Genomic DNA, 21681 nt, shown 5'->3' with positions numbered 1-21681 from the left:
TGTGGCTTCCATCAAAGTAATTGTCTGCATCATTTCCAATTCCCCATATATTTTTTGTAAATACACAGTATATATCAAATATTTAAATATATTTTCCTTTTATTTTTCCCTAACCCTACCACACCTCCCCTAACTGGAGTAAACGGATGGACAACAACACTTAGGCTTCCATTTCCATGTTATACATACTATACACATTTTACGGACACAATATATTTTACATTATTTATCTTGTTATTTTTTAGTCCCACCCTTCAGCCCCATTCAACCCCTCGCATCCATCTCTGAACACCATCCAGTTTTGATTTCTATATGCCATATATTTTTTCTTCTTCAAATCAAATCAAATCAAATTTTATTTGTCACATACACATGGTTAGCAGATGTTAATGCGAGTGTAGCGAAATGCTTGTGCTTCTAGTTCCGACAATGCAGTGATAACCAACAAGTAATCTAACTAACAATTCCAAAACTACTGTCTTATACACAGTGTAAGGGGATAAAGAATATGTACATTAGGATATATGAATGAGTGATGGTTCAGGGCAGCATACAGTAGATGGTATCGAGTACAGTATATACATATGAGATGAGTATGTAGACAAAGTAAACAAAGTGGCATAGTTATTTTTCAGCTGTGTTTTGATGTTTCACAAAAGTTCTGAACCTTTTCTATTCTAATAGTTTCTACCGATTGTAAATTAAATAAATATTTTTGCTAAGAGTATTAATGTTATTGATTAGACTATGGCTTTTTAAAATCACCCAGCAGTGCTATAAAAGCTCTAGGTAAATGTTGCAATTCTTCAGCCATTCATGAACCTGCGACCAAAAACAAGCTACATATGGACAGTACCAAAACAAATGATCCTGCCTCTTTGCAGCAAAATCTGCAGAGCTGGGATGGTTGCATTCCCTATATATATAACATTCTATTGATTGCAAGAATTTTGTAAGCTAATTTAAATTTAAAAACTCTGTTTTGAATCCAGCATTGTTTTGTGTATCAGTTCATAAACCATGTGCCATAGAATCGGTACAGTGAAAATCTCTTCAACTCTTTTCAATCTATACAGCACAGTAAAATACAGTAAAAAAAAAATAAGTCTTCAAATGAAACTGTTATACATTTTTTTTTATTTATCACAATTTTTTAAAACAAATTTTGGTCTTTTAATGCAGGGCGGACAGACAAGTTCCTTACTTTCTCCCCCTCACAATTTCCTCTTCCATTTTTACGGTGATGCTGCAATTAGTTGCTTGTAATTTTGAGTGGAGCAGACATTTCCATATATTTTTGTTGTCTGCATGTGTGACAACTCCACCAGTCCCATTTATGATATAATTTACAATGATTATACATAATGTTAGCTGGACTAGGTAAATTAGCTACGTTAGCTAACTTTACAGTCCTGGTAGTCACTGCTAGTAGCTACCTTAAGCAGAGTAAACATATTTGTCTGTTCGTTCTATCTCTGACTAATGTTGGCTAACGTAAGATAGCAAACATTAGCAAATAAGACTAACTCAATCTGGTAGCCAAATAGAATTGCCGATATAACTAACTCACTGTCAGTGTGTTGGTAGTAATGATGAATGTGTATAAATCGTTTATTGTTGGTTCTCAGCTGGCTAGCAATCCTGCCAATTTAGTGATGCTAACAGCATGTTGACAAATATTGCGATGTCCATGTTAGGTATGGTAAGCACGCCAGTCTAATAGAGATCAATACAACTGGTGGGGTGGTTAAATTGTGTATTATTGTTGTTGTAGGTGGTACATAATGTGATTCCAACCCCAAGCTCTGCACAAGGTGAAGGAAGGTGGCAAAAATATTTACAAGCTGACAGCTAAAATAGCTCCATTTATAGTAAACATGGCATAAACATGTTTAGCATGAGGACCACAGAGTACCTTCCAGTCCAAGTGATCAATTTAGTGTACTACCCCTGTTCTCTTCTTACCTTTTTCTCTTTGTAAAACTCCGGTTACTTGGAGTCCTTCTACAGGCCCTGCTGAAAAATACCCCAAAGCGTCGGCATGACGGAGGGGACACACCTTGCACTTATGGAGTGCAACAAGATTGTGGGACAAAAACAAGCAAGGGACACAAAGGTATTAAATCAAGACAATAGTAATGACACAACCATTTCATTGTTCTCTCTGCAGATTCTCAAAACACAATGCAAAGACACGTCTACAAAAATTGACAAGAATGATCTGTCAAAGTCATTGGGCTGGGGGAGGATTACAAATAGGTTTTTGAGATGAGGAAGGGGGTTGCGCTTAGAGACAGTAAATGTAAAGTTGTATATGAGAAGGATTGAATGGTGCAATTTCTCCCCAATTTCCCATACACAACAATACATAATGTGTAAAAACTGCCCTTCTAAGGCAACTTCTGCAGCCCCCCCAGATGTTGACTGATCTTTCCATTCAAAAGCAGCACCTAAAGTCCCTCATTGTCCCTAAACAATACACTAGTCTGTCTCTAAACACTTACTGTAGGTCCCAATCGGTTGACACTGATACCAACAAAGGTGTTTCCCTACGTCCCTTCCACAAAAGTGTCAAATGGTAACACCACAACCATGTCTTTCCAGGAGATGTGCAGTATCAGCAAATCTTCGTACACTGCAGACGGAACAAGATCATTCGCCACAAGCACTCTGCTTCCACAGCCCACCATTGCCTGTGTACCTACACAGGATAAAGGACCAAATATTAAATATGGATCTTTTCGATCAAGCCTCAATTTGTCTGCCTTTATGGGTTCACAGAAGATATTTAAGCTGTACAGGGCTATGTAGCATGAAACAGATGTTAGACATTCATATTTTTCCAAATAATGTTTATTTGTCCAAATCTAAAATAAAGGGGAGAGTACAATATTTAATGCTAACTCAAAAATAACTGGGTATTCAAAAATAATTATGGTAAAAGTAACATATCAAAAATTACAGTATGAACAGTGTCCTACTCCCTGCCTGTGACTGATAATTAATCAATGTGATTTTATATCACTGAATCGCTGTCTGTATATTTGGTTAATTGATCTCTGGCTGGGCAAGAGAAGGTGGTAGCTCATTTATTTGTTTGGTCATCTATCACTGATCAGAAACATTTAGCATGCAATAATGTAGTCTAAATCAAGTGTAGCCTATCAACTGTTAAACTCTGACCCCCTCTTGTAGCATTTTCTAAATGACACACACTATTGTATACTACCCTCAAAGTACATTTCGGTTTCAAAATTATAAGTCCTACAAACACATATAGTACTGTTAGAAAGGTAAGAACTGTGGGATTCAGATACAGGTATCATAAACAATGTGACTACTACAGAACCTGAGATACAGCAGACCCACAAGAACTTTAATGTACTTTTTCTTTTCGGAGGGTCCCACATTTTGAGGAATAAGAGATTTGAACGTCTAGTTTTGAGATAAATATGTCACCAATTACTGTTCGATAAGCTATAAAAAGAAATCACCCAATAAATTACTGGGAGTTTATATATAGTGTTCAACTCTATTGTTATAGCTTATAGTTTATTTGCCGTCTACATAAAATAATTTTCTCTGGGTGTGTGCCAGCTGATGTTTTTTATTCAACCAATTACTGTTCCAAAAGGAATTCTAAAAAAAATAAGAAAAATGTTGTTCAAACTTTTACCTAATGGTGGTGCTCTAAACATGGACCAATTCCCATTGGAACGCAGTGTTTAGGCAATTTGCCATACCATATACAGTGGGGCGGAAAAGTATTTAGTCAGCCACCAATTGTGCAAGTTCTCCCACTTAAAAAGATGAGAGAGGCCTGTAATTTTCATCATAGGTACACTTCAACTATGAAAGACAAAATGAGAAAAAAAATCCAGAAAATCACATCTTCTTCTTTAAGAGGCTCCTCTATCCTCCACTCGTTACCTGTATTAATGGCACCTGTTTGAACGTGTTATCAGTATAAAAGACACCTGTCCACAACCTCAAACAGTCAAACTCCACTATGGCCAAGACCAAAGAGCTGTCAAAGGACACCAGAAATCAAATTGTAGACCTGCACCAGGCTGGGAAGACTGAATCTGCAATAGGTAAGCAGCTTGGTTTGAAGAAATCAACAGTGGGAGCAATTATTAGGAAATGGAAGACATACAAGACCACTGATAATCTCCCTCGATCTGGGGCTCCACGCAAGATCTCACCCCGTGGGGTCAAAATGATCACAAGAATGGTGAGCAAAAATGTCCAGGCCCGTGTGAATGACCTGCAGAGAGCTGGGACCAAAGTAACAAAGCCTACCATCAGTGACACACGCCGCTGCCAGGGACTCAAATCTTGACGTGTCCCCCTTTTTAAGCCAGTACATGTCCAGGCCCGTCTGAAGTTTGCTAGAGAGCATTTGGATGATCCGGAAGAAGATTGGGAGAATGTCATATGGTCAGATGAAACCAAAATATAACTTTTTGGTAAAAACTCAACTCGTCGTGTTTGGAGGACAAAGAATGCTGAGTTGCATCCAAAGAACACCATACCTATTGTGAAGAATGGGGGAGGAAACATCATGCTTTGGGGCTGTTTTTCTGCAAAGGGACCAGGACGACTGATCCGTGTAAAGGAAAGAATGAATGGGGCCATGTATCGTGAGATTTTGAGTGAAAACCTCTTTCCATCAGCAAGGGCATTGAAGATGAAACGTGGCTGGGTCTTTCAGCATGACAATGATCCCAAACACACTGCCCGGGCAATGAAGGAGTGGCTTCGTAAGAAGCATTTCAAGGTCCTGGAGTGGCCTAGCCAGTCTCCAGATCTCAACCCCATAGAAAATCTTTGGAGGGAGTTGAAAGTCTGTGTTGCCCAGCAACAGCCCCAAAACATCACTGCTCTAGAGGAGATCTGCATGGAGGAATGGGCCAAAATACCAGCAAAAGTGTGTGAAAACCTTGTGATGACTTACAGAAAACATTTGACCTCTGTCATTGCCACCAAAGGGTATATAACAAAGTATTGAGATAAACGTTATTGACCAAATACTTATTTTCCACCATAATTTGCAAATAAATTTATTAAAAATCCTACAATGTGATTTTCTGGATTTATTTTCTTCTCATTTTGTCTGTCATAGTTGAAGTGTACCTATGATAAATTACAGGCCTCTCATCTTTTTAAGTGGGAGAACTTACACAATTGTTGGCTGACTACATACTTTTTTTCCCCACTGTATCCTCTGTCTGATTCCCAGTTCGTGCAGTAGATCATATGTCTATTTGCCACTTAAAACCAGTTGTGTCTGGTTTGGGTAGTGAGTCGCTGTGCCAAAATGGCTGAATGGATTTACAAGCCTGACATCTTAAAATTACCTTAGCAATCAGGCTTTGAAGTTAGTTTTCTAAAATATATATCTATAAGACCCAGACAGGTGAAGAACCTTCAACCTTCTTGTCCCATTCACTGTTCCTATTGTAAACAATGAGCTAGCTAAACGGTGCGCATGGAGGATGTATAGAAGGTCATGTGGATGGAGAAGGGAAGGCATTGCTTTACAATGACCATCAGGGTGTACCCTTTCGATGCAAACTAAATGTTTGTATTTTTGGTGACTTGACCATGATTTATGGCCTTTTATGGGGGGCGGTGGGGAGAAGATTCTTATGACATTGCCAGCAGTAAGATTTGAGTTCGATTTCCAAAAAGAAAAATGCCTGTCACTTTCTATTTTCTGATTATTTATTTAACCCAGGCCCAGTAAGGGCCCAAAACCACCACTCAGTGTTTAACAGGGTTTAATCAATGTAGACTATTATTTTGCTCTTGACTCACGTAGTAGCCTAAGCCTTATAGGATGATCTATCCACCATTGAGCCGTGAGAGCGTGTCCTGTTTTATGTCTTAACGTAACAGCCTACTTCAATCATTCATTCAAGTCATTCCACAGCATACAAGTCATTCATGCCTTTAAATACAATCAAGCATTAAAAAAAAGAAATAACAAAGGGAGCCTTGAATAATTAAACAATAAATAAATAACTTGATTTTCTGCCAAACATCCATTTGAATAATCACTCAAAAGCCCCGTGTTTTGAATGCATGTTTGATAGGAAAACATTTGGCCTACTTTTGATAGTTTACAAGGTCCTGCAAGGCACATTAGCAGGGCAGTCAAAGGGTGTATTTTGTTAGAATGTATAGGCATTAAAAGATGCCATTGGAATATGGGCTTCTCCTGATACTGAGATGTGCTGCCTGTCGTGGTATTTATTGATGTATTATATTAAGTTAAGTGTTCATTCAGTAGTGTTGTAATTGTCATTATTACAAATAAATAAAAATGTAAAAATCGGCCCATTAATGGGTATCGTTTTTTTTGTTGGTCCTCCAATAATCGGTATCGGCGTTGAAAAATAATAATCGGTCGACCTCTACAGAAACCCAGCCTAAAACCCCAAACAGAAAGCAATGCAGGTGTAAAAGCATGGTGGCTAGGAAAAACTCCCTAGAAAGGCCAAAACCTAGGAAGAAACCTAGAGAGGAACCAGGCTATGTGGGGTGGCCAGTCCTCTTCTGGCTGCGCCGGGTGGAGATTATAACAGAACATGGCCAAGATGTTCAAATGTTTATAAATGACCAGCATGGTCAAATAATAATAGGCTGACTACACCGCTCTTGTAGTGAATGCACGCGTTATAAAATACATTTTAGAAATCTATATTATTCAATTATTGCACCCACACTGGTTGTGCGCGCCAATGAGCGTCTGCGTTGCCAAGGGCTAAAATAGAAGTCAGTCCTATTTGTGATGCAGATTGCGCTGCAAATCCTGCCTCTCCCATCTCCTCAATGGTTTATAGAAGCAGGTACCCACGTGCCATCTCCTCATTTGTTATACCTACGTGGTTTACTGAAAGACAAACGAGGTCAGTGGCTGTAATGCACCTAATTTATGAAACTTGCCAATCGCAATATAAAGTCAAGACAAGAAAAAGCCTAGAAGGAGGAGATGTCACGGGCTGTTGAAGGATGAGGACAAAGGTGCAGCGTGGTGAGCGTACATTTTACTTTATTTAAGAATGACGCCAACAATAAACCATACAAACCGTGAAGCTAAAGGCAATAGTGCCAACAAACAAAGACAACTTCCCACAAACACAGGTGGGAAAAAGGGTACCTAAAGTATGGTTCCCAATCAGAGACAACGATAGACAGCTGTCCCTGATTGAGAACCATACCCGGCCAAAACATATAAATAGAAAATCATAGAAACACAAAACATAGAATGCCCACCCCAACTCATGCCCTGACCAACCAAAATAGAGACATAAAAAGGATCTCTAAGGTCAGGGCATGACAGGAGAGATGACTAAAAATGGTTCGGTTGACCGTTTTTATTTGTAGATTAATTGTCGAAGTAGAGGACCTTGTGGATTTCAGGTAAAATAACAACTCAATGTTTATATCCCAGGACAAATTAGCTAGCAACAGCAAGTGTAAGCTAGCTAGCTAAATTGCCATAAATGTTTAAAGCTTTTCGACCTGTCCCCAAATTAATGTAATTGGTTCAGAGTTTTTGATATTTTAACCTGCGTGTCGTAATCACATTTGATGTGGGGGGACAAAATAAATGTATGCATGATGGCACACGTGTGCAGCCGGTTTGGTTCCGTATAACCTGTACTGGAGTAGAAAGTCTCTCTCTGGGTTAGGGGTAGGGGGTACTGGAATAGGTAGTCTACTGTACCTATGGAAAAGTATTGGTCCTGCAGGCATGAAGAAGCTTCTTTACCAGGTCTACTTTGACACAGTTCTCCAGTGCTCTGCAGAGCTGGCCCACTGTGCAGCCCACATAGCCCTCCTTCATCCTCCAGCGCTCCAGCATCTGGTGCACCTTCTCAGGCAATCCGTCACGATGGTAGTCCTGGTCGATGGTGTCCACCTCCACCTCGCTCAGGCCCAGACGACGGGCACAGCGCTTCCATTCCTTCCCGATGTTTTCTCTCAGGAGATCAAGGTGCTCTTCAGTCACTGCCTGGTCCTCTGAACACGGGACAGGACACAACAGAACATATTGTGTAAAATGGAAGTTAAAGACCCTTGTCTGTGATATAAGGGTTTTTGATAATTTAATGTCAATTAATGATACATAGCAATTTACTGTTAAATAATACCAGTTATTCATGCCCCATGGTCTTAGTTGAACTACCCAACCCAACTATAACCCCAACAGAGGAGGCTGTTGGGAAGAGATATAGGAGGGCAGGCTCATTGAAATGGCTGGTATGGTATCAAACACATGGAAACAACGTGTTTGACACCTTTCCATTCATTCCAGTAAACAAACAATGTAAGAATCCTTATATTGTGGCTAGATACAAAATATGGGACTAAAAGTAGAAAACATGACATAGTAAGATAGGAAGATGTCTATTTTCAGGAAGTAGGCTCCTCTTTGCAGGTTTCTATTCTTACCGTTCATCTGCAGGGTCTCTTTGAGTAGAGAGTGTGAGTTTGCCCCATTGCAGAGAGAGCTGGCTGACCTGCTGTAAGACTTGTGGTCCCTGATGCTGAGTATGTTGTTGCTCCCTATCTGGATCCCTCTGGCATTCTGGATGAACAGGCCTCCTGACAACACACACACACACACACACACACACACACACACACACACACACACACACACACACACACACACACACACACACACACACACACACACACACACACACACACACACACACACACACACACACACACACACACACACACACTGTTTCTCATAAATGCTTTTCTAATTGAAGTGGTAGATCGCTATCACACTGATTGGGGAATCTGCATCAGCTTTAGTAATGGTAATAGTGGTATCAAGCACTGTAATCTCTGTGCTTCACCCCTACCTGGGTCCTGTGGAGGTCTAACCATGGCACACGAGTTCAGGCGCAGCCCTGCAGTGAGGTCTGGGGCAGCTGACTCTGGCACTGGGTAGGCTGGCCAGGACTGGAGGCGGTGGTACTGGGCATTGGGATACTGCTGCTGGGGGGCGTACTTGCCCTGGCTTAGAGAGGGGCTGCTGGAGGACTCAGGCATGTGGCTGGAAAGCTGGCACCTGGGTGTGGTGGCCCCTGAGGGGTCCGTGGCCTTGTACACTCCTAGGCTAGAAAGACGGCGGTGGGGGTTCACCTCCACGCTGCTGGGCTGGACGGCCTGGGTTTTGGGGAGCCCTCTGTTGGCGGTGGGGTCCTGTGAGCTGAGGCGCTGTGGGGTGGAAGGGTGAGGATTATGGTAGGGGCTGAAGTCAAGCTGGTCCATCTGGCTGTAGCTGGCGTATTTGTGATATTCCAACTGCTGGGCTCGTTTGACTTCCAGGGCAGAGAGTTCGTTGACCATTTTGAGCTCCATGCCCGAGTTGGGGCTGAGGGCCCGGACATCTGGCTGGATAAGGGAGTGCTCACAGGGGAGGAAGAGGTTCAGGTCCTCGATGCAGGCCTCCACTGGACCAGCCTCTATACGAACAGCCCTAGCACTGTCTGAGCTCAGTAAGGGAGCCAGCCGGTCTATAGGGAGAAGGGGTAGAGGGTTCATTTTGAATAGCTGAATTCTAAATTAAGATCCATGTGTTGTTGTATAAAGATCCAACTTGTCATATTAATGGTTTGATTATTGATGAGAGTGAGAGATTTTAATGGAAAATCTAGAAATGGGCAAAGATCTCAAGTAAAGGTCTTTTAAATTTTGTTTTATTATTTATTACAAAAAACACAAGGAAGTGGTAACATTAAAGTATTATAACATGAAGGACAAACACTACAGCATCAAGACACTATCAAACATGTATCAAACATGCAACAGAGCCATCCTTATGTGTGAGGGTGCGTGTGCATGATAGTGATATAAAATGTCTTCATTTCCTTTTTCATGATCACAATCTTGTGAAACCCGAACCCTCCAAGATCCCCCCACAGTTCCCCAATAGCTGTCCCTCAACCATTTGAGATTAGTTGTATAAAACACTACCACTTAGTTTCATTCAAATCTACTTTTATTATGTTTTATTTAGACTTTTTTTCCCCCTTTATCTTTTGACCATCATTCTCTCTCACACACAGCAACTCCACTCCCACTTGTCTCCAATTCCACATACCAACCCTCAGCTTCCCTCAGCCCATCCCATCTATCTCTGCTGGCCACCCACTTTGTGTTTCTACACAACAAATATCTTTCACATATGTTTAACATACAATTTCAATCTATCTAATCGAATAGAATCTACAGATTGCATGTTGAAGATAAATACTTTTACTAAGAGTGGCCCTTCGATGATTTTACGCCCCAAATATAAATAAAACAAATTGGTGGCAAGAATTCTGTAAATAATTTTAGCTGAAAAGCAGGAAGTCTTGAATTCTTGCATTGTTTTATATATCAACTCATACACCCTGTACCATGGAATCGGTACATCAAAAATCTCTTCCCAACTATTTTGTCATCTGTATGGCACAGTTGTCAACATCCTGGTCCTCAAATGAAACTGGTATACTTTCCTATTTATGCTATTTTTATTCCTCCGCCAGTTTTGATCCTTTATATTGGACAGACAGACCATTTCGCTACCTCCTCCCGCTGCCACCCGCCTCCTCCATTTTTGGGGCAATGCTGTATTCAATTAGTTGTACTCTTGGAATGAGCAGACCTTCCAATACAATTCTGATAACTCCATGAAGGACATAACTCTACCATTACAATATAATTTAAGAACAAAATACCCTTTTCAATCATCTTTCCCATAAATACAGATATTTTATCACCCAGCACATTTGAGTTCAGCCATAATATTTGTTCTATCTTTTCAGGGGGATGAAAATGAAATTGTAGCCAGCTCTGCAATGCTTGTTTGAAAAAGACAGATACTTTGAAAAAAGTATCATTTTCAATTAAACGAAAATGAGACATGGCAATCTGCACAAAGGCAAAAATACCATTTTTAAACAATGGATGAGTTTTTCTTATTAATCTACTTGAGAACCATTTAGGGTTAAAATGAAACTTTTGAATGAATGAAGCTTTTAGAGAGAGGTTTAGTGCTTTTATAATGAACAATCTCAACCCAGCCAATTCCTATGCATTATATAGATAGGTACGTTTTATTTTGTCTGGTTTAGCGTCCCAGATAAAGCGAGAAAAAAAAGCTCAACAAATCATCAGGAGTAGGCAGCACCATAAGTAAGTGAGTAAACTGAGATGACTAAGGAGTTAATCGGGGCAATTTTTCCATAAATAGACAGGTATTTACCTCTCCATGGTTGCAGGATCTTGTCTATTTTTACAAGTTTTCTATTGAAATTCATTGTGTAGACCTTATTTATTTCTATATTTTGTGATATGAATACAGAGTATGTCTACTTCAACATCATCCCATTTTATAAGTAAGCTGCAAGGTAATGTAAAAGTTTTATTTTTAAGGATCCAATACGTAATATTGTACACTTCATAATTTATAATTCAATTCATAATTAGGTTGTAGTCCAGAGAGTGCAGAAAAGTTATCTAGATCTTTAATGAGACATTGCAAGGATGTATCTTGCGGACTTAACATAAAACTTGAGTCATCGGCATACATGGACACCTTTGTTTTTAAGCCCTGGATTTCTAATCCTCTAATGTTGTTATTGGATCTGATTTTAATAGCTAGCATTTCGATGTCCATAACGAATATATATGGTGACAGCAGACACCCTTGTTTAACTCCTCTTGACAATTCAAAACTCTCTGAGAAGTAGCTGTTATTTACTATTTTACACCTGGGGTTGCTATACATTATTTTTTTTACCCATTTTACAAGAGAATTAATGAAATTGAAAACATCCAGGCATTTATAAATAAATAATGTTTTGGTCTTTATCAAAATCTGCTATAAATATAATTCCTGGCTGCTTATAGGTTTCCGCCAGGACAGCGGAGTCAATCACCACCTTCCGGAGACACCTGAAACCCCACCTCTTCAAGGAATACCTAGGATAGGGTAAGTAAGGGTAAGTAATCCTTCTCACCCCCCAAAAAAAAAAGATTTAGATGCAAGTGGCTGTTCCACTGGATGTCATAAGGTGTATGCACCAATTTGTAAGTCGCTCTGGATAAGAGCGTCTGCTAAATGACTTAAATGTAAATGTAAATGTAATGATGTTCTGTTATTTCTAGTAGTTGAAGTATATTATCTCCAATGTATCATTCATGTAACAAACCTGTCTGATCAGGATGAACAATACCTGGTAAAACCCTTTTAAGTCTGAGTGCTATGCATTTTGCAAGTGTAAGGGGCCTCCAGTTTTTTAGATAGATCGGGTCTTTATATTTGGGTCTTGTTTTAATAATAGAGAAATCAGACCTTCCTGCTGAGTACCTGACAGACTACCATTTCTATAGGAGTAGTTAAAACAATCTAACAATGGAGCTTTTAGTATATAAAAAAATACTTGATATACCTCTGCCGGTATGACATCAAGCCCTGGGGTTTTTCCTGACTGAAATGATTTAATAGCCTCAAAAAGTTATTCCTCTGTAATTTGGCCTTTGCACTGATCTTTCTGTACATTTTGTTAATTTTCCATTTTTTATATTATTATGAAAGAATTCCTTCCCGTAATCTTCATTCAGTGGGAGAGGATGAGACGGAAAAGAGAACATCTGCCTAAAATAATTAGTTTCCTCTTATAAAATACAATTCAGAGAATCATAGATGACTCCGTCATCAGTAACGAGTTTCTGCAATTATTTTTGTTAGCGTTCCTGTATTGGAGATTCGGGAAGAATTTTGTGCATTTTTCTCCATATTCCATCCAGTTTGCTTTATTTTTGTAATAGATTACATTTGATCATTCTTGAATAAGTTCCTCAAGTTCTTTTTGATTTTCCTCTATCTTATTTTGCATCTCTGTACTATTGTTTGTATTGCTATCTACCTGTACTATTAGTTCATGGATTTCCCTTATTAGTCTTGTTTCTTTAGCCAGAAACATCTTTTTATTATTGATGAATATTGAATGACCCCTGAAGGTACATTTAAAGATATCCCAAACTATAAGGGGATTTGCTGAACCTATAAAATACTGGAAAAATTCAAGTAAAGGTCTTTGTGCATCCCATCCCATTGAATTGTTGTATCTCTTTTCTTTCATGTCCAATAATAGTTCAGTGCACTTTGTCCAAACTTTTGGATCCGTGGGCTCAGGCAAAGTATATTATATATTAAACTTGACAAAGCCTACACCACGCCGACACTGTTTAACAAGGCAGTGAGTGGAGTTGAAAGACATAGTGGTCTGGAGGTGTATGTCATGTATAAAGATGCAGAGAGCGGTGTAGACTTGTAAGACTGAGAGCTATAGAGGGCCAGGGTCATGAAGCCTGCCTCACATTGTGCTCAGACTGCTCACCTGCTTTAAGGCTCTCGGGGGACATGGATAAAGATTTCATCTTCTCCACCAGCTCCTCTGGCCCCTCGTACAAGTCCTGCATGCCAATGAAACAGATCAGTTTAAAAAAGTGTTATGGACCTTATGATATATTTGGTAATATTATGGTAATATTAAACACCCATTAATATCTTTCATTTAGTTACTGTATTTGTTTTGGTCTTTGATTTGTTGTGCACTTGGTTCATTCAATAATGTACTCATGACAATGCTGTCACTTTGTTCACACAAGCAACTTACTCTGAGACCAAGTGAGTCCCTCTCTACATCTGGCTCGAACTTCTCCCTGTAGACGGGCAGGAAGGTGTTGTAGCCCTCTGTATAGAGAACATGTGAAATCAGAGCAGTCATATGACTAACATAGCAACAGCCACAGAATAGTCTGATAAAAGATAATGATAAAATAATTCCACTCTGAAACCTTATAATTGTATGAAATGTATTAGAATCATAAAACTATAATCTGATGATGTGTGTAGTTTTAGTCAGAATGAGATTAAACAATGTATCTGTATAGTGGTAAAACACAGAGTGTCTGAGCAAGGCGTAGATTAGGATTTGAACTTGTATGTGTGCGCCAAAGAAAAAAAACAGAGAACAATTAAACTGTGTTTGGACCGACCTGGCTAGGCCTCTGGGAAACTTATGATAGCATAGGGAGTACTTCTCAAGGTTCCCCTAATCTCGGGGGAATGGAACTGTCGGCTGGGTAGTGATACACAGTGGTGAGAACTATGGAGAAGGATACAACTCACCAACTGTTTGTGTGTATGTATGTGCGTAGGATATCTGCTTGTGTGTATGTATGTGCGAAGGATACCTACTGTCTTTGTGGAAGTATGTTCGTAGCTATAAAATGGATGTCTTTGTATAATGGACTTCAGAACGTTCTCTGAATAAACTGTACTAATCTTTTGCATAAAGCTGAGTCTTTGCCTAATTATTATTATTATACCCATGGTCTTACAAACCTCTGGGATTGGTCAAAGCTATTGATTGATAGTTATGAAAATTCTCATGACAGTATTAGACCATGATGCAACATTGGACTTGTGAATGTCATGGGCTCTCTTGAATTGATGCTTGTTGCAGTACTAATTGATTCGTAGGTCCAAGGTTGACTTGTGAAGAGATCTGCATGTACCAATATGCTGGATATTGCAGTAGTTTTGAATATGTGTTGAAATGTACAAGTTATAAGTGCTCTGCAAATTCAATCAGATTTATTTATAAAGCCCTTTTTACATCAGCAGATGTCACAAAGTGCTTATACAGAAACCCAGCCTAAAACCCCAAACAGCAAGCATTACAGAAGCACAGTGGCTAGGGAAAACTCCCTAGAAAGGCAGGAACCTAGGAAGAAACCTAGAGGAACAAGGCTGAGGGGTGGGCAGTCCTCTTCATGCTGTGCCGGGTAGAGAGTCTCTCTCTATATATATCAGGGACAGCCTCAAGTGATGATCCATGGCAAGAAGCCTCCAGTGATGATCCATGGCAAGAAGCCTCCAGTGATGATCCATGGCAAGAAGCCTCCAGTGATGATCGATGGCAAGAAGCCTCCAGTGATGATCCATGGCACGAAGCCTCCAGTGATGATCCATGGCACGAAGCCTCCAGTGATGAGCTATGGCAAGAAGCCTCCAGTGATGATCCATGGCAAGAAGCCTCCAGTGATGATCCATGGCAAGAAGCCTCCAGTGATGATCCATGGCACGAAGCCTCCAGTGATGATCCATGATCGATGGCAAGAAGCCTCCAGTGATGATCCATGGCAAGCCTCCAGTGATGATCCATGGCACGAAGCCTCCAGTGTGAGCCTCCAGTGATGATCGATGGCAAGAAGCCTCCAGTGATGATCCATGGCACGAAGCCTCCAGTGATGCCATGGCAGTGATGAGCTATGGCAAGAAGCCTCCAGTGATGATCCATGGCAAGAAGCCTCCAGTGATGATCCATGGCAAGAAGCCTCCAGTGATGATCCATGGCACGAAGCCTCCAGTGATGATCCATGGCACGAAGCCTCCAGTGATGATCCATGGCAAGAAACCTTCAGTGAGGAGTCATGGCACGAAGCCTCCACCAACGGCCTACAGTCCGGAGCCTCTGGCGACGGCCTCCAGTCCGGAGCCCCCGGCATCGGCCTCCAGTCCGGAGCCCCCGGCGTCGGCCTCCAGTCCGGAGCCCCCGGCGTCGGCCTCCAGTCCGGAGCCCCCAGCGTCGGCGCCCAGTCCGGGGCCCGCAGTGAGGGCGCCCAGTCCGGGGCCCGCAGCGAGGGTCCCCAGTCCGGAGTCGGCGGCGAGGGTCCTCACACCAGAGGCGCCACCAAAGCGGGGTGAGCCAGAGGTGGAGCGGGGTCTACGTCCCGCACCAGAGCCGCCACCGCGGATAGATGCCCACCCAGATCCTCCCCTACAGGTTCAGGTTTTGCGGCGGAAGTCCGCACCTTTGGGGGGAGTACTGTCACGCCCTGACCTTAGAGAGCCTTTTTATGTCTCTTTTTGGTTTGGTCAGGGTGTGGTTTGTGTGGGCATAATATGTCCTTTATTTCTATGATTTGTGTTTCTATGTGATGGCCGGGTATGGTTCTCAATCAGGGGCAGCTGTCTATCATTGTTTCTGATTGGGAATCATATTAGGTAGCCCTTTTTCTCTCCTTTCAGTGTGGGTAGTTATCTTTGTTAGTGGCACTATAGCCCTGTGAGCTTCACAGTTGTTTTTTTGTTTCTCGTTTTGTTGGTGACATTTTAAATAAAAGGAGAAATGTATGCTCACCACGCTGCACTTTGGTCTACTTCCAATGACACCCGTGAAAAGGGTCAAACATTTTGGGTAGCCTTCCACACGCTCCCCACAATAAATTGGGTGAATTTTGTCCCATTCCTCCTGACAGAGCTAGTGTAACCGAGTCAGGTTTGTAGGCCGCCTTGCTTATTTTCCACCATAATTTGCAAATAAATTCATTAAAAATCCTACAATGTGATTTTCTGGATTTTTTTCCCTCATTTTGTCTGTCATAGTTGAAGTGTACCTATGATGAAAATTACAGGCCTCTCATCTTTTTAAGTGGGAGAAGTTGCACAATTGGTGGCTGACTAAATACTTTTTTTGCCCCACTATATGTATGTATGTATGTATGTATGTATGTATGTATGTATGTATGTATGTATGTATGTATGTATGTATGTATGTATGTATGTATGTATGTATGTATGTATGTATGTATGTATGTATGTATGTATGTGTATATACACGTGTGTGTTTGTGCGTGTGTGTGTGTATATGTAGGTGAGAGAAACATACACCCCTTTTAATGCCATGTCTGTACACGTGTAACAGTATTGCTTCCTTGCCCCAACCTCGGCTCGAAACAGTGACCCTCTGAACACAACAACTGCCTCCTACGAAGCATCGTTACCTATTGCCAGACCTTTCAGATACCAAGCTTCTGTTGACCTGAACTTGCTATTCAAGGGGGTTAGGTTTGGGTTTCATGATTTGTGCTGGGAAAAAGTGCCATACAAATAACATTGTATTGATTGGCATTGTGTATACTGTAATACATTGTACTGTGTTTAGGAATTCCTGTGCCTCAATCTCACTACACACATGCACACGCACCTTGGAATGTTGGTCGTAGTTGTGGATCCTGATGCCAGCATCTCTTCATTAGCTCTGTGATCTCTACAGGAGTATCAGCAGAGATGAGGTCTTCATCAGGACGATCACCTTTACGGACACACTGGCAGATATGGTCCTCACTCCGAGCATCTGAAATCCACTTATCCAATATTAATTCAGTGCATTCAAATTCGATCTCAAATCTTATCCATTCATAAAAAAAAGAACAAAGGACCTCTTACTATAAAATATATCTGAGTTCACAAACTACACTGAACAAAAAAATGTACTCAACATGTCATGTGTTGGTTTCATGAGCTGAAATAAAAGATCCCAGAAATGTTCCATACGCACAAAAAGCTTATTTCTCTCAAATGTGCACAAATTGTCTTTTTATCCCTGTTAGTGAGCATTTCTCCTTTGACAAGATAATCTATCCACCCGACAGGTGTGGCATATCAAGAAGCTGATTAGACAGCATGATCATTACACAGGTGCACCTTGTGCTGGGGGAGAATAAACGGCCACACTAAAATTTGAAGTTTTGTCACACAACACAACGCCAGAGATGTCTCAAGTGTTGAAGAAGTGTGCAATTGCAATGCTGACTGCATGAATGCCCACCAGGGCTGTTGCCAGATAATTAAATGTTAATTTCTCCACAATAAGCCGCCTCCAATGTCGTTTTAGAACATTTGACGGTACGTCCAACTGGCCTCACAACTGCAGACCACATGCATGGCGATGTGTGGGTGAGTGGTTTTCTGATGTCAACATTGTGAACAGAGTGCCCCATGGTGGCAATGGGGTTATGGCATGGGCAGGCATAAGCTACGGAAAATGAACATAATTGCATTTTATCGATGGCAATTTGAATGCACAGAGATACTGTGAAAAGATCCTGAGGCCCATTGCCGTGCCATTCATCCGTTGCCATCACCTCATGTTTCAGCATGATAATTCACATCCCCATGTTGCAAGGATCTCTACACAATTCCTGGAAGCTGAACATGTCACAGTTCTTCCATGGCCTGCATACTCACACCCAGACATGTCAACCATTGAGCATGTTTGCGCTGGTCTGGATCACGTGTACGACAGCGTGTTCCAGTTCCCGCCAGTCTTCAGAAACTTCGCACAGCCATTGAAGAGGATTGGGACAACTCTCTTCAACTCTATGCGAAGGAGATGTGTCGTGTTGCATGAGGCAAATGGTAGTCACACCAGATACTGACTGGTGTTCTTATACACGCCCCTACCGTTTTTTTGAAGGTATCTCTGATAAATAGATGCATATCTGTATTCCCAGTCATGTGAAATCTATAGATTACGGCCCAGTAAATTAATTTAAATTGATTGATTTCCTTACACGAACTGTAATTCAGTAAAATCTTCGAAATTGTTGCGTGTTGCATTTACATTTTGTTCAGTATATATATGGCTGAAATCGCATCAGATTCATTTGAATGCAACAGTCCTCTGTAGAGTGAGTGAGCAACACTCACTTTCATATGGCTCACTGCCAGTGAGGATGACCCATACGACAATAGCGAAGCTATAGACGTCAGACTTCTCAGAGGAGCATGTGTGGATGCTGTCCAGGTGCTCAGGAGCCATGTAGCACAGAGTACCGGCTGCCCTGCCCCCCACTCCCCCAGCCCCAGGACGCGCCAGCCGGCTCTGCCTGCGAGACTCCTCCTTAGTCAGCCTGCTCCACGTCTGACAGGTGGCCAGGCCCAGGTCTGCAATCTGGAGCACAGATACAGACAGATATAGACAGGCATATTCATACATGTACATGCATTGCATACACAGATTACACACACATCCATTTTCATACACATACATCGAACACAGAGACATCAATACACAGATGCACATGGATACAGTCTTGGATAACTAACCTTGTGGGGGTTCAGTCCCAAAATCCTACTTTCCCTAACTCCTAACCCTAGCTCCTAACCCTAGTTCACCTAACACTAAACCTAATTCTAACCGTAACCACCTAGAAATAGCATTTGAAAAGTTGGTCAAATTTGTCTTTGTTTACTATTCTTGTGGGACTTCACACACACACACACACACACACACACACACACACACACACACACACACACACACACACACACACACACACACACACACACACACACACACACACACACACACACACACACACACACACACACACACACACACACACACACACACACACACACCGTAAAGTGAAATGATATAAACAGTAATAAAGCATATTATACAGTGTGTGCTGTACCTTGATGTGAAAATCCTTGTCCACCAGTATGTTTTCTGGTTTGAGATCTTTGTGTATGACACGGTTCTTCATCAAGTACACCATCCCCTCCAGAATCTCCAGTATGATCCTGCCCTTGATGGATATCAGCACAGGTACCTGGAGAAAAGACAGGCATATATACAAGTTGTTTGCCCAGAGAGAAAATAGCTTGTTGATATTACATAGAGAAAATCTGATATGGAGTTCTGTTTGAAAACCTTCCATCTCTGCAGTGAGTCCAGGACCTAACCTCATTCATATAGTGACATTGTAGACTAAGTTAAGTGTTTTTGTGATCTCCTCTCACCCGGTCCAGCATGGCCAGCAGGTTGCCTTTAGGGAGGAGCTCCATGACCAGAGAGTAGTCCCCATCCTCCAGGATCACCCCCAGCAGCTTGACCACCCGTTCATGGTTCAGTCTGCTCATCAGGCTGCCCTCCTCTAGCAGGGACTGCTTACTGCCCCTGAGGGAGAGAGAGAGGAAGGCTTGGTCAAGACTATGAGCTAGGGAAATATGTTCACTTGGAGATGTATCCCTACGTATTAACTGGGCCGCCTACTGTAGCCTACTTTATCACTATAGACATTACAGGAACATGTCTATAGACACCCAATTTCTCTGGTTTTATCGTCCTTTCTGTCACAGGAAAGGATAAGTGTAGTCTTGAACTACCCGCTGGTACTCCCAATGCTGGAAGGGAGTCCCTGAGTGAAAAAGTTTAGGAATCCCTGGAATATGAAACTCCGTAGAGTGTGACAGTCACAACACTTACAGACACAGGGGGCATCCTCTCTACCATAGCCCATTATACTCACTCATTACGCGGTGGCCCGGTGTAGATGGTCTTCAGAACCACCTGGCCGAGGGTTTTGTGATAGCACAGATACACTGTACCGAATCCACCGTAGTCCAGAGGCTCCTTTTTGATAAGGTCAGCGGATTTCATGTAGATGGAGTCCTGCGCAGTAGCCATGGCTTGCTACCCGGTCCTCGGTCCGGTATTTCCTTCAAGTGTTGATACGAGACTAATGGATACATTGCTCTATTACTGGTCAATCACAATCTCCCATCATGTAAATAGTAACAATAATATATTTCCGAACGGAGTGGGCTGAGGAGCTTCAGCGTCGTTACATTGACTCGAAATACAAAACTGAATATGGAAGTGAAAGACGTAGTCGGAAATCCAATACTGTAACTTGCTCTGTTAAATAGTTGTCAACACATAGGGTGGATAACATCAATAATGTATCCAGTTTAATATTCAAGGTAAATAGGTCTATGTATTGAATAGGATAAAATATGTAGGTTACATCGTTAATTATAGATACATAACCTACCTTTTCATTCCACGGGTAGGCGTATAGTTCTGGGATTTGCCTTGCTTCCGCAATAGTGAAACAACTAAAAATATGTTGTGGAAGTTAGTTGCAGACCAGTGTAGCTAATCGAGAAAGGAGTATATGATTTATATGCAAATAGTCACTGACTACAGCACGTAAGTAGCCGTGTGCGAGCCGGAACGGCTCATAGGGCAGGAGCCTACAAATCCTGTTTCTGTAGCGTGAGGCAGCTTGGTGAATGGACAGGGTGCTAGTCTATCGCAGGGCCTTCACCCCGAATCTATATCCTTAATGCTGAGTGCCAAGAATCAAATCAAAAATCAAATGTATTTGTCACATACATATGGTTAGCAGATGTTAATGCGAGTGTAGCGAAATGCTTGTGCTTCTAATCTTCTAATCTAACCTAACAATTCCAAAACTACTACCTTATTCACACAAGTGTAAAGGGATAAAGAATATGTACATCAATATATATGAATTAGTGATGGTACAGAGCGGCATAGGCAAGATGCAGTAGATGGTATTGAGTACAGTACATACATATTAGATAAGTAATGTAGGGTATGTAAACAAAGTGGCATCGTTTAAAGTGGCTATTGATACATGTATTACATAAAGAGGCAGTAGATGATATAGAGTACAGTATATACATATGAGATGAGTAATGTAGGGTATGTAAACATTATATTAAGTAGCATTGTTCAAATTGGCTAGTGATATATTTTACATCAATTTCCATCAATTCCCATTATTAAAGTGGCTGGAGTTGAGTCAGTGTTTTGGCAGCAGCCACTCAATGTTAATGGTGGCTGTTTAACAGTCTGATGGCTTTGAGATAGAAGCTGTTTTTCAGTCTCTCAGTCCCTGCTTTGATGCACCTATACTGACCTCACCTTCTGGATGATAGCGGGGTGAACAGGCAGTGGCTCGGGTGGTTGTTGTCCTTGATGATCTTTATGG

General features: G+C 41.4%; 1 protein-coding gene across 3 annotated transcripts; it reads right to left on the bottom strand.

Moving 5' to 3' along the window:
- Positions 1 to 1117: 1117 nt before the first annotated feature.
- LOC118402001 (receptor-interacting serine/threonine-protein kinase 1-like) lies at positions 1118 to 20871 on the bottom strand. Of its 3 annotated transcripts, XM_035799784.2 has the most exons (12): positions 20716 to 20871; positions 20191 to 20400; positions 19682 to 19838; positions 19354 to 19491; positions 18584 to 18827; positions 17079 to 17228; positions 13701 to 13777; positions 13422 to 13497; positions 8889 to 9545; positions 8464 to 8616; positions 7736 to 8031; positions 1118 to 2701 (listed from the first exon to the last, which is right to left on the bottom strand). In XM_035799784.2, exons 2-11 carry the CDS (start codon positions 20346 to 20348, stop codon positions 7736 to 7738), a joined length of 2106 nt encoding a protein of 701 aa, XP_035655677.2. In that variant the 5' UTR covers positions 20349 to 20400; positions 20716 to 20871; the 3' UTR covers positions 1118 to 2701. The 3 variants fall into 3 exon arrangements, with proteins under 3 accessions (XP_035655677.2, XP_035655678.2, XP_035655679.2); XM_035799785.2 differs by lacking the exon at positions 1118 to 2701 and having other exon boundaries at positions 7041 to 8031; positions 20191 to 20380; positions 20716 to 20787; XM_035799786.2 differs by lacking the exons at positions 1118 to 2701; positions 20191 to 20400; positions 20716 to 20871 and having other exon boundaries at positions 7041 to 8031; positions 19593 to 19690.
- Between the last annotated feature and the right edge of the window lie 810 nt (positions 20872 to 21681).

The sequence above is a fragment of the Oncorhynchus keta genome, chromosome 23 (genome assembly GCF_023373465.1).
Source record: "Oncorhynchus keta strain PuntledgeMale-10-30-2019 chromosome 23, Oket_V2, whole genome shotgun sequence".
Lineage (NCBI taxonomy): Eukaryota > Metazoa > Chordata > Actinopteri > Salmoniformes > Salmonidae > Oncorhynchus > Oncorhynchus keta.
Note: the sequence above shows the minus strand (reverse complement) of the source record. Positions and strands in the feature narration are given on the sequence as shown.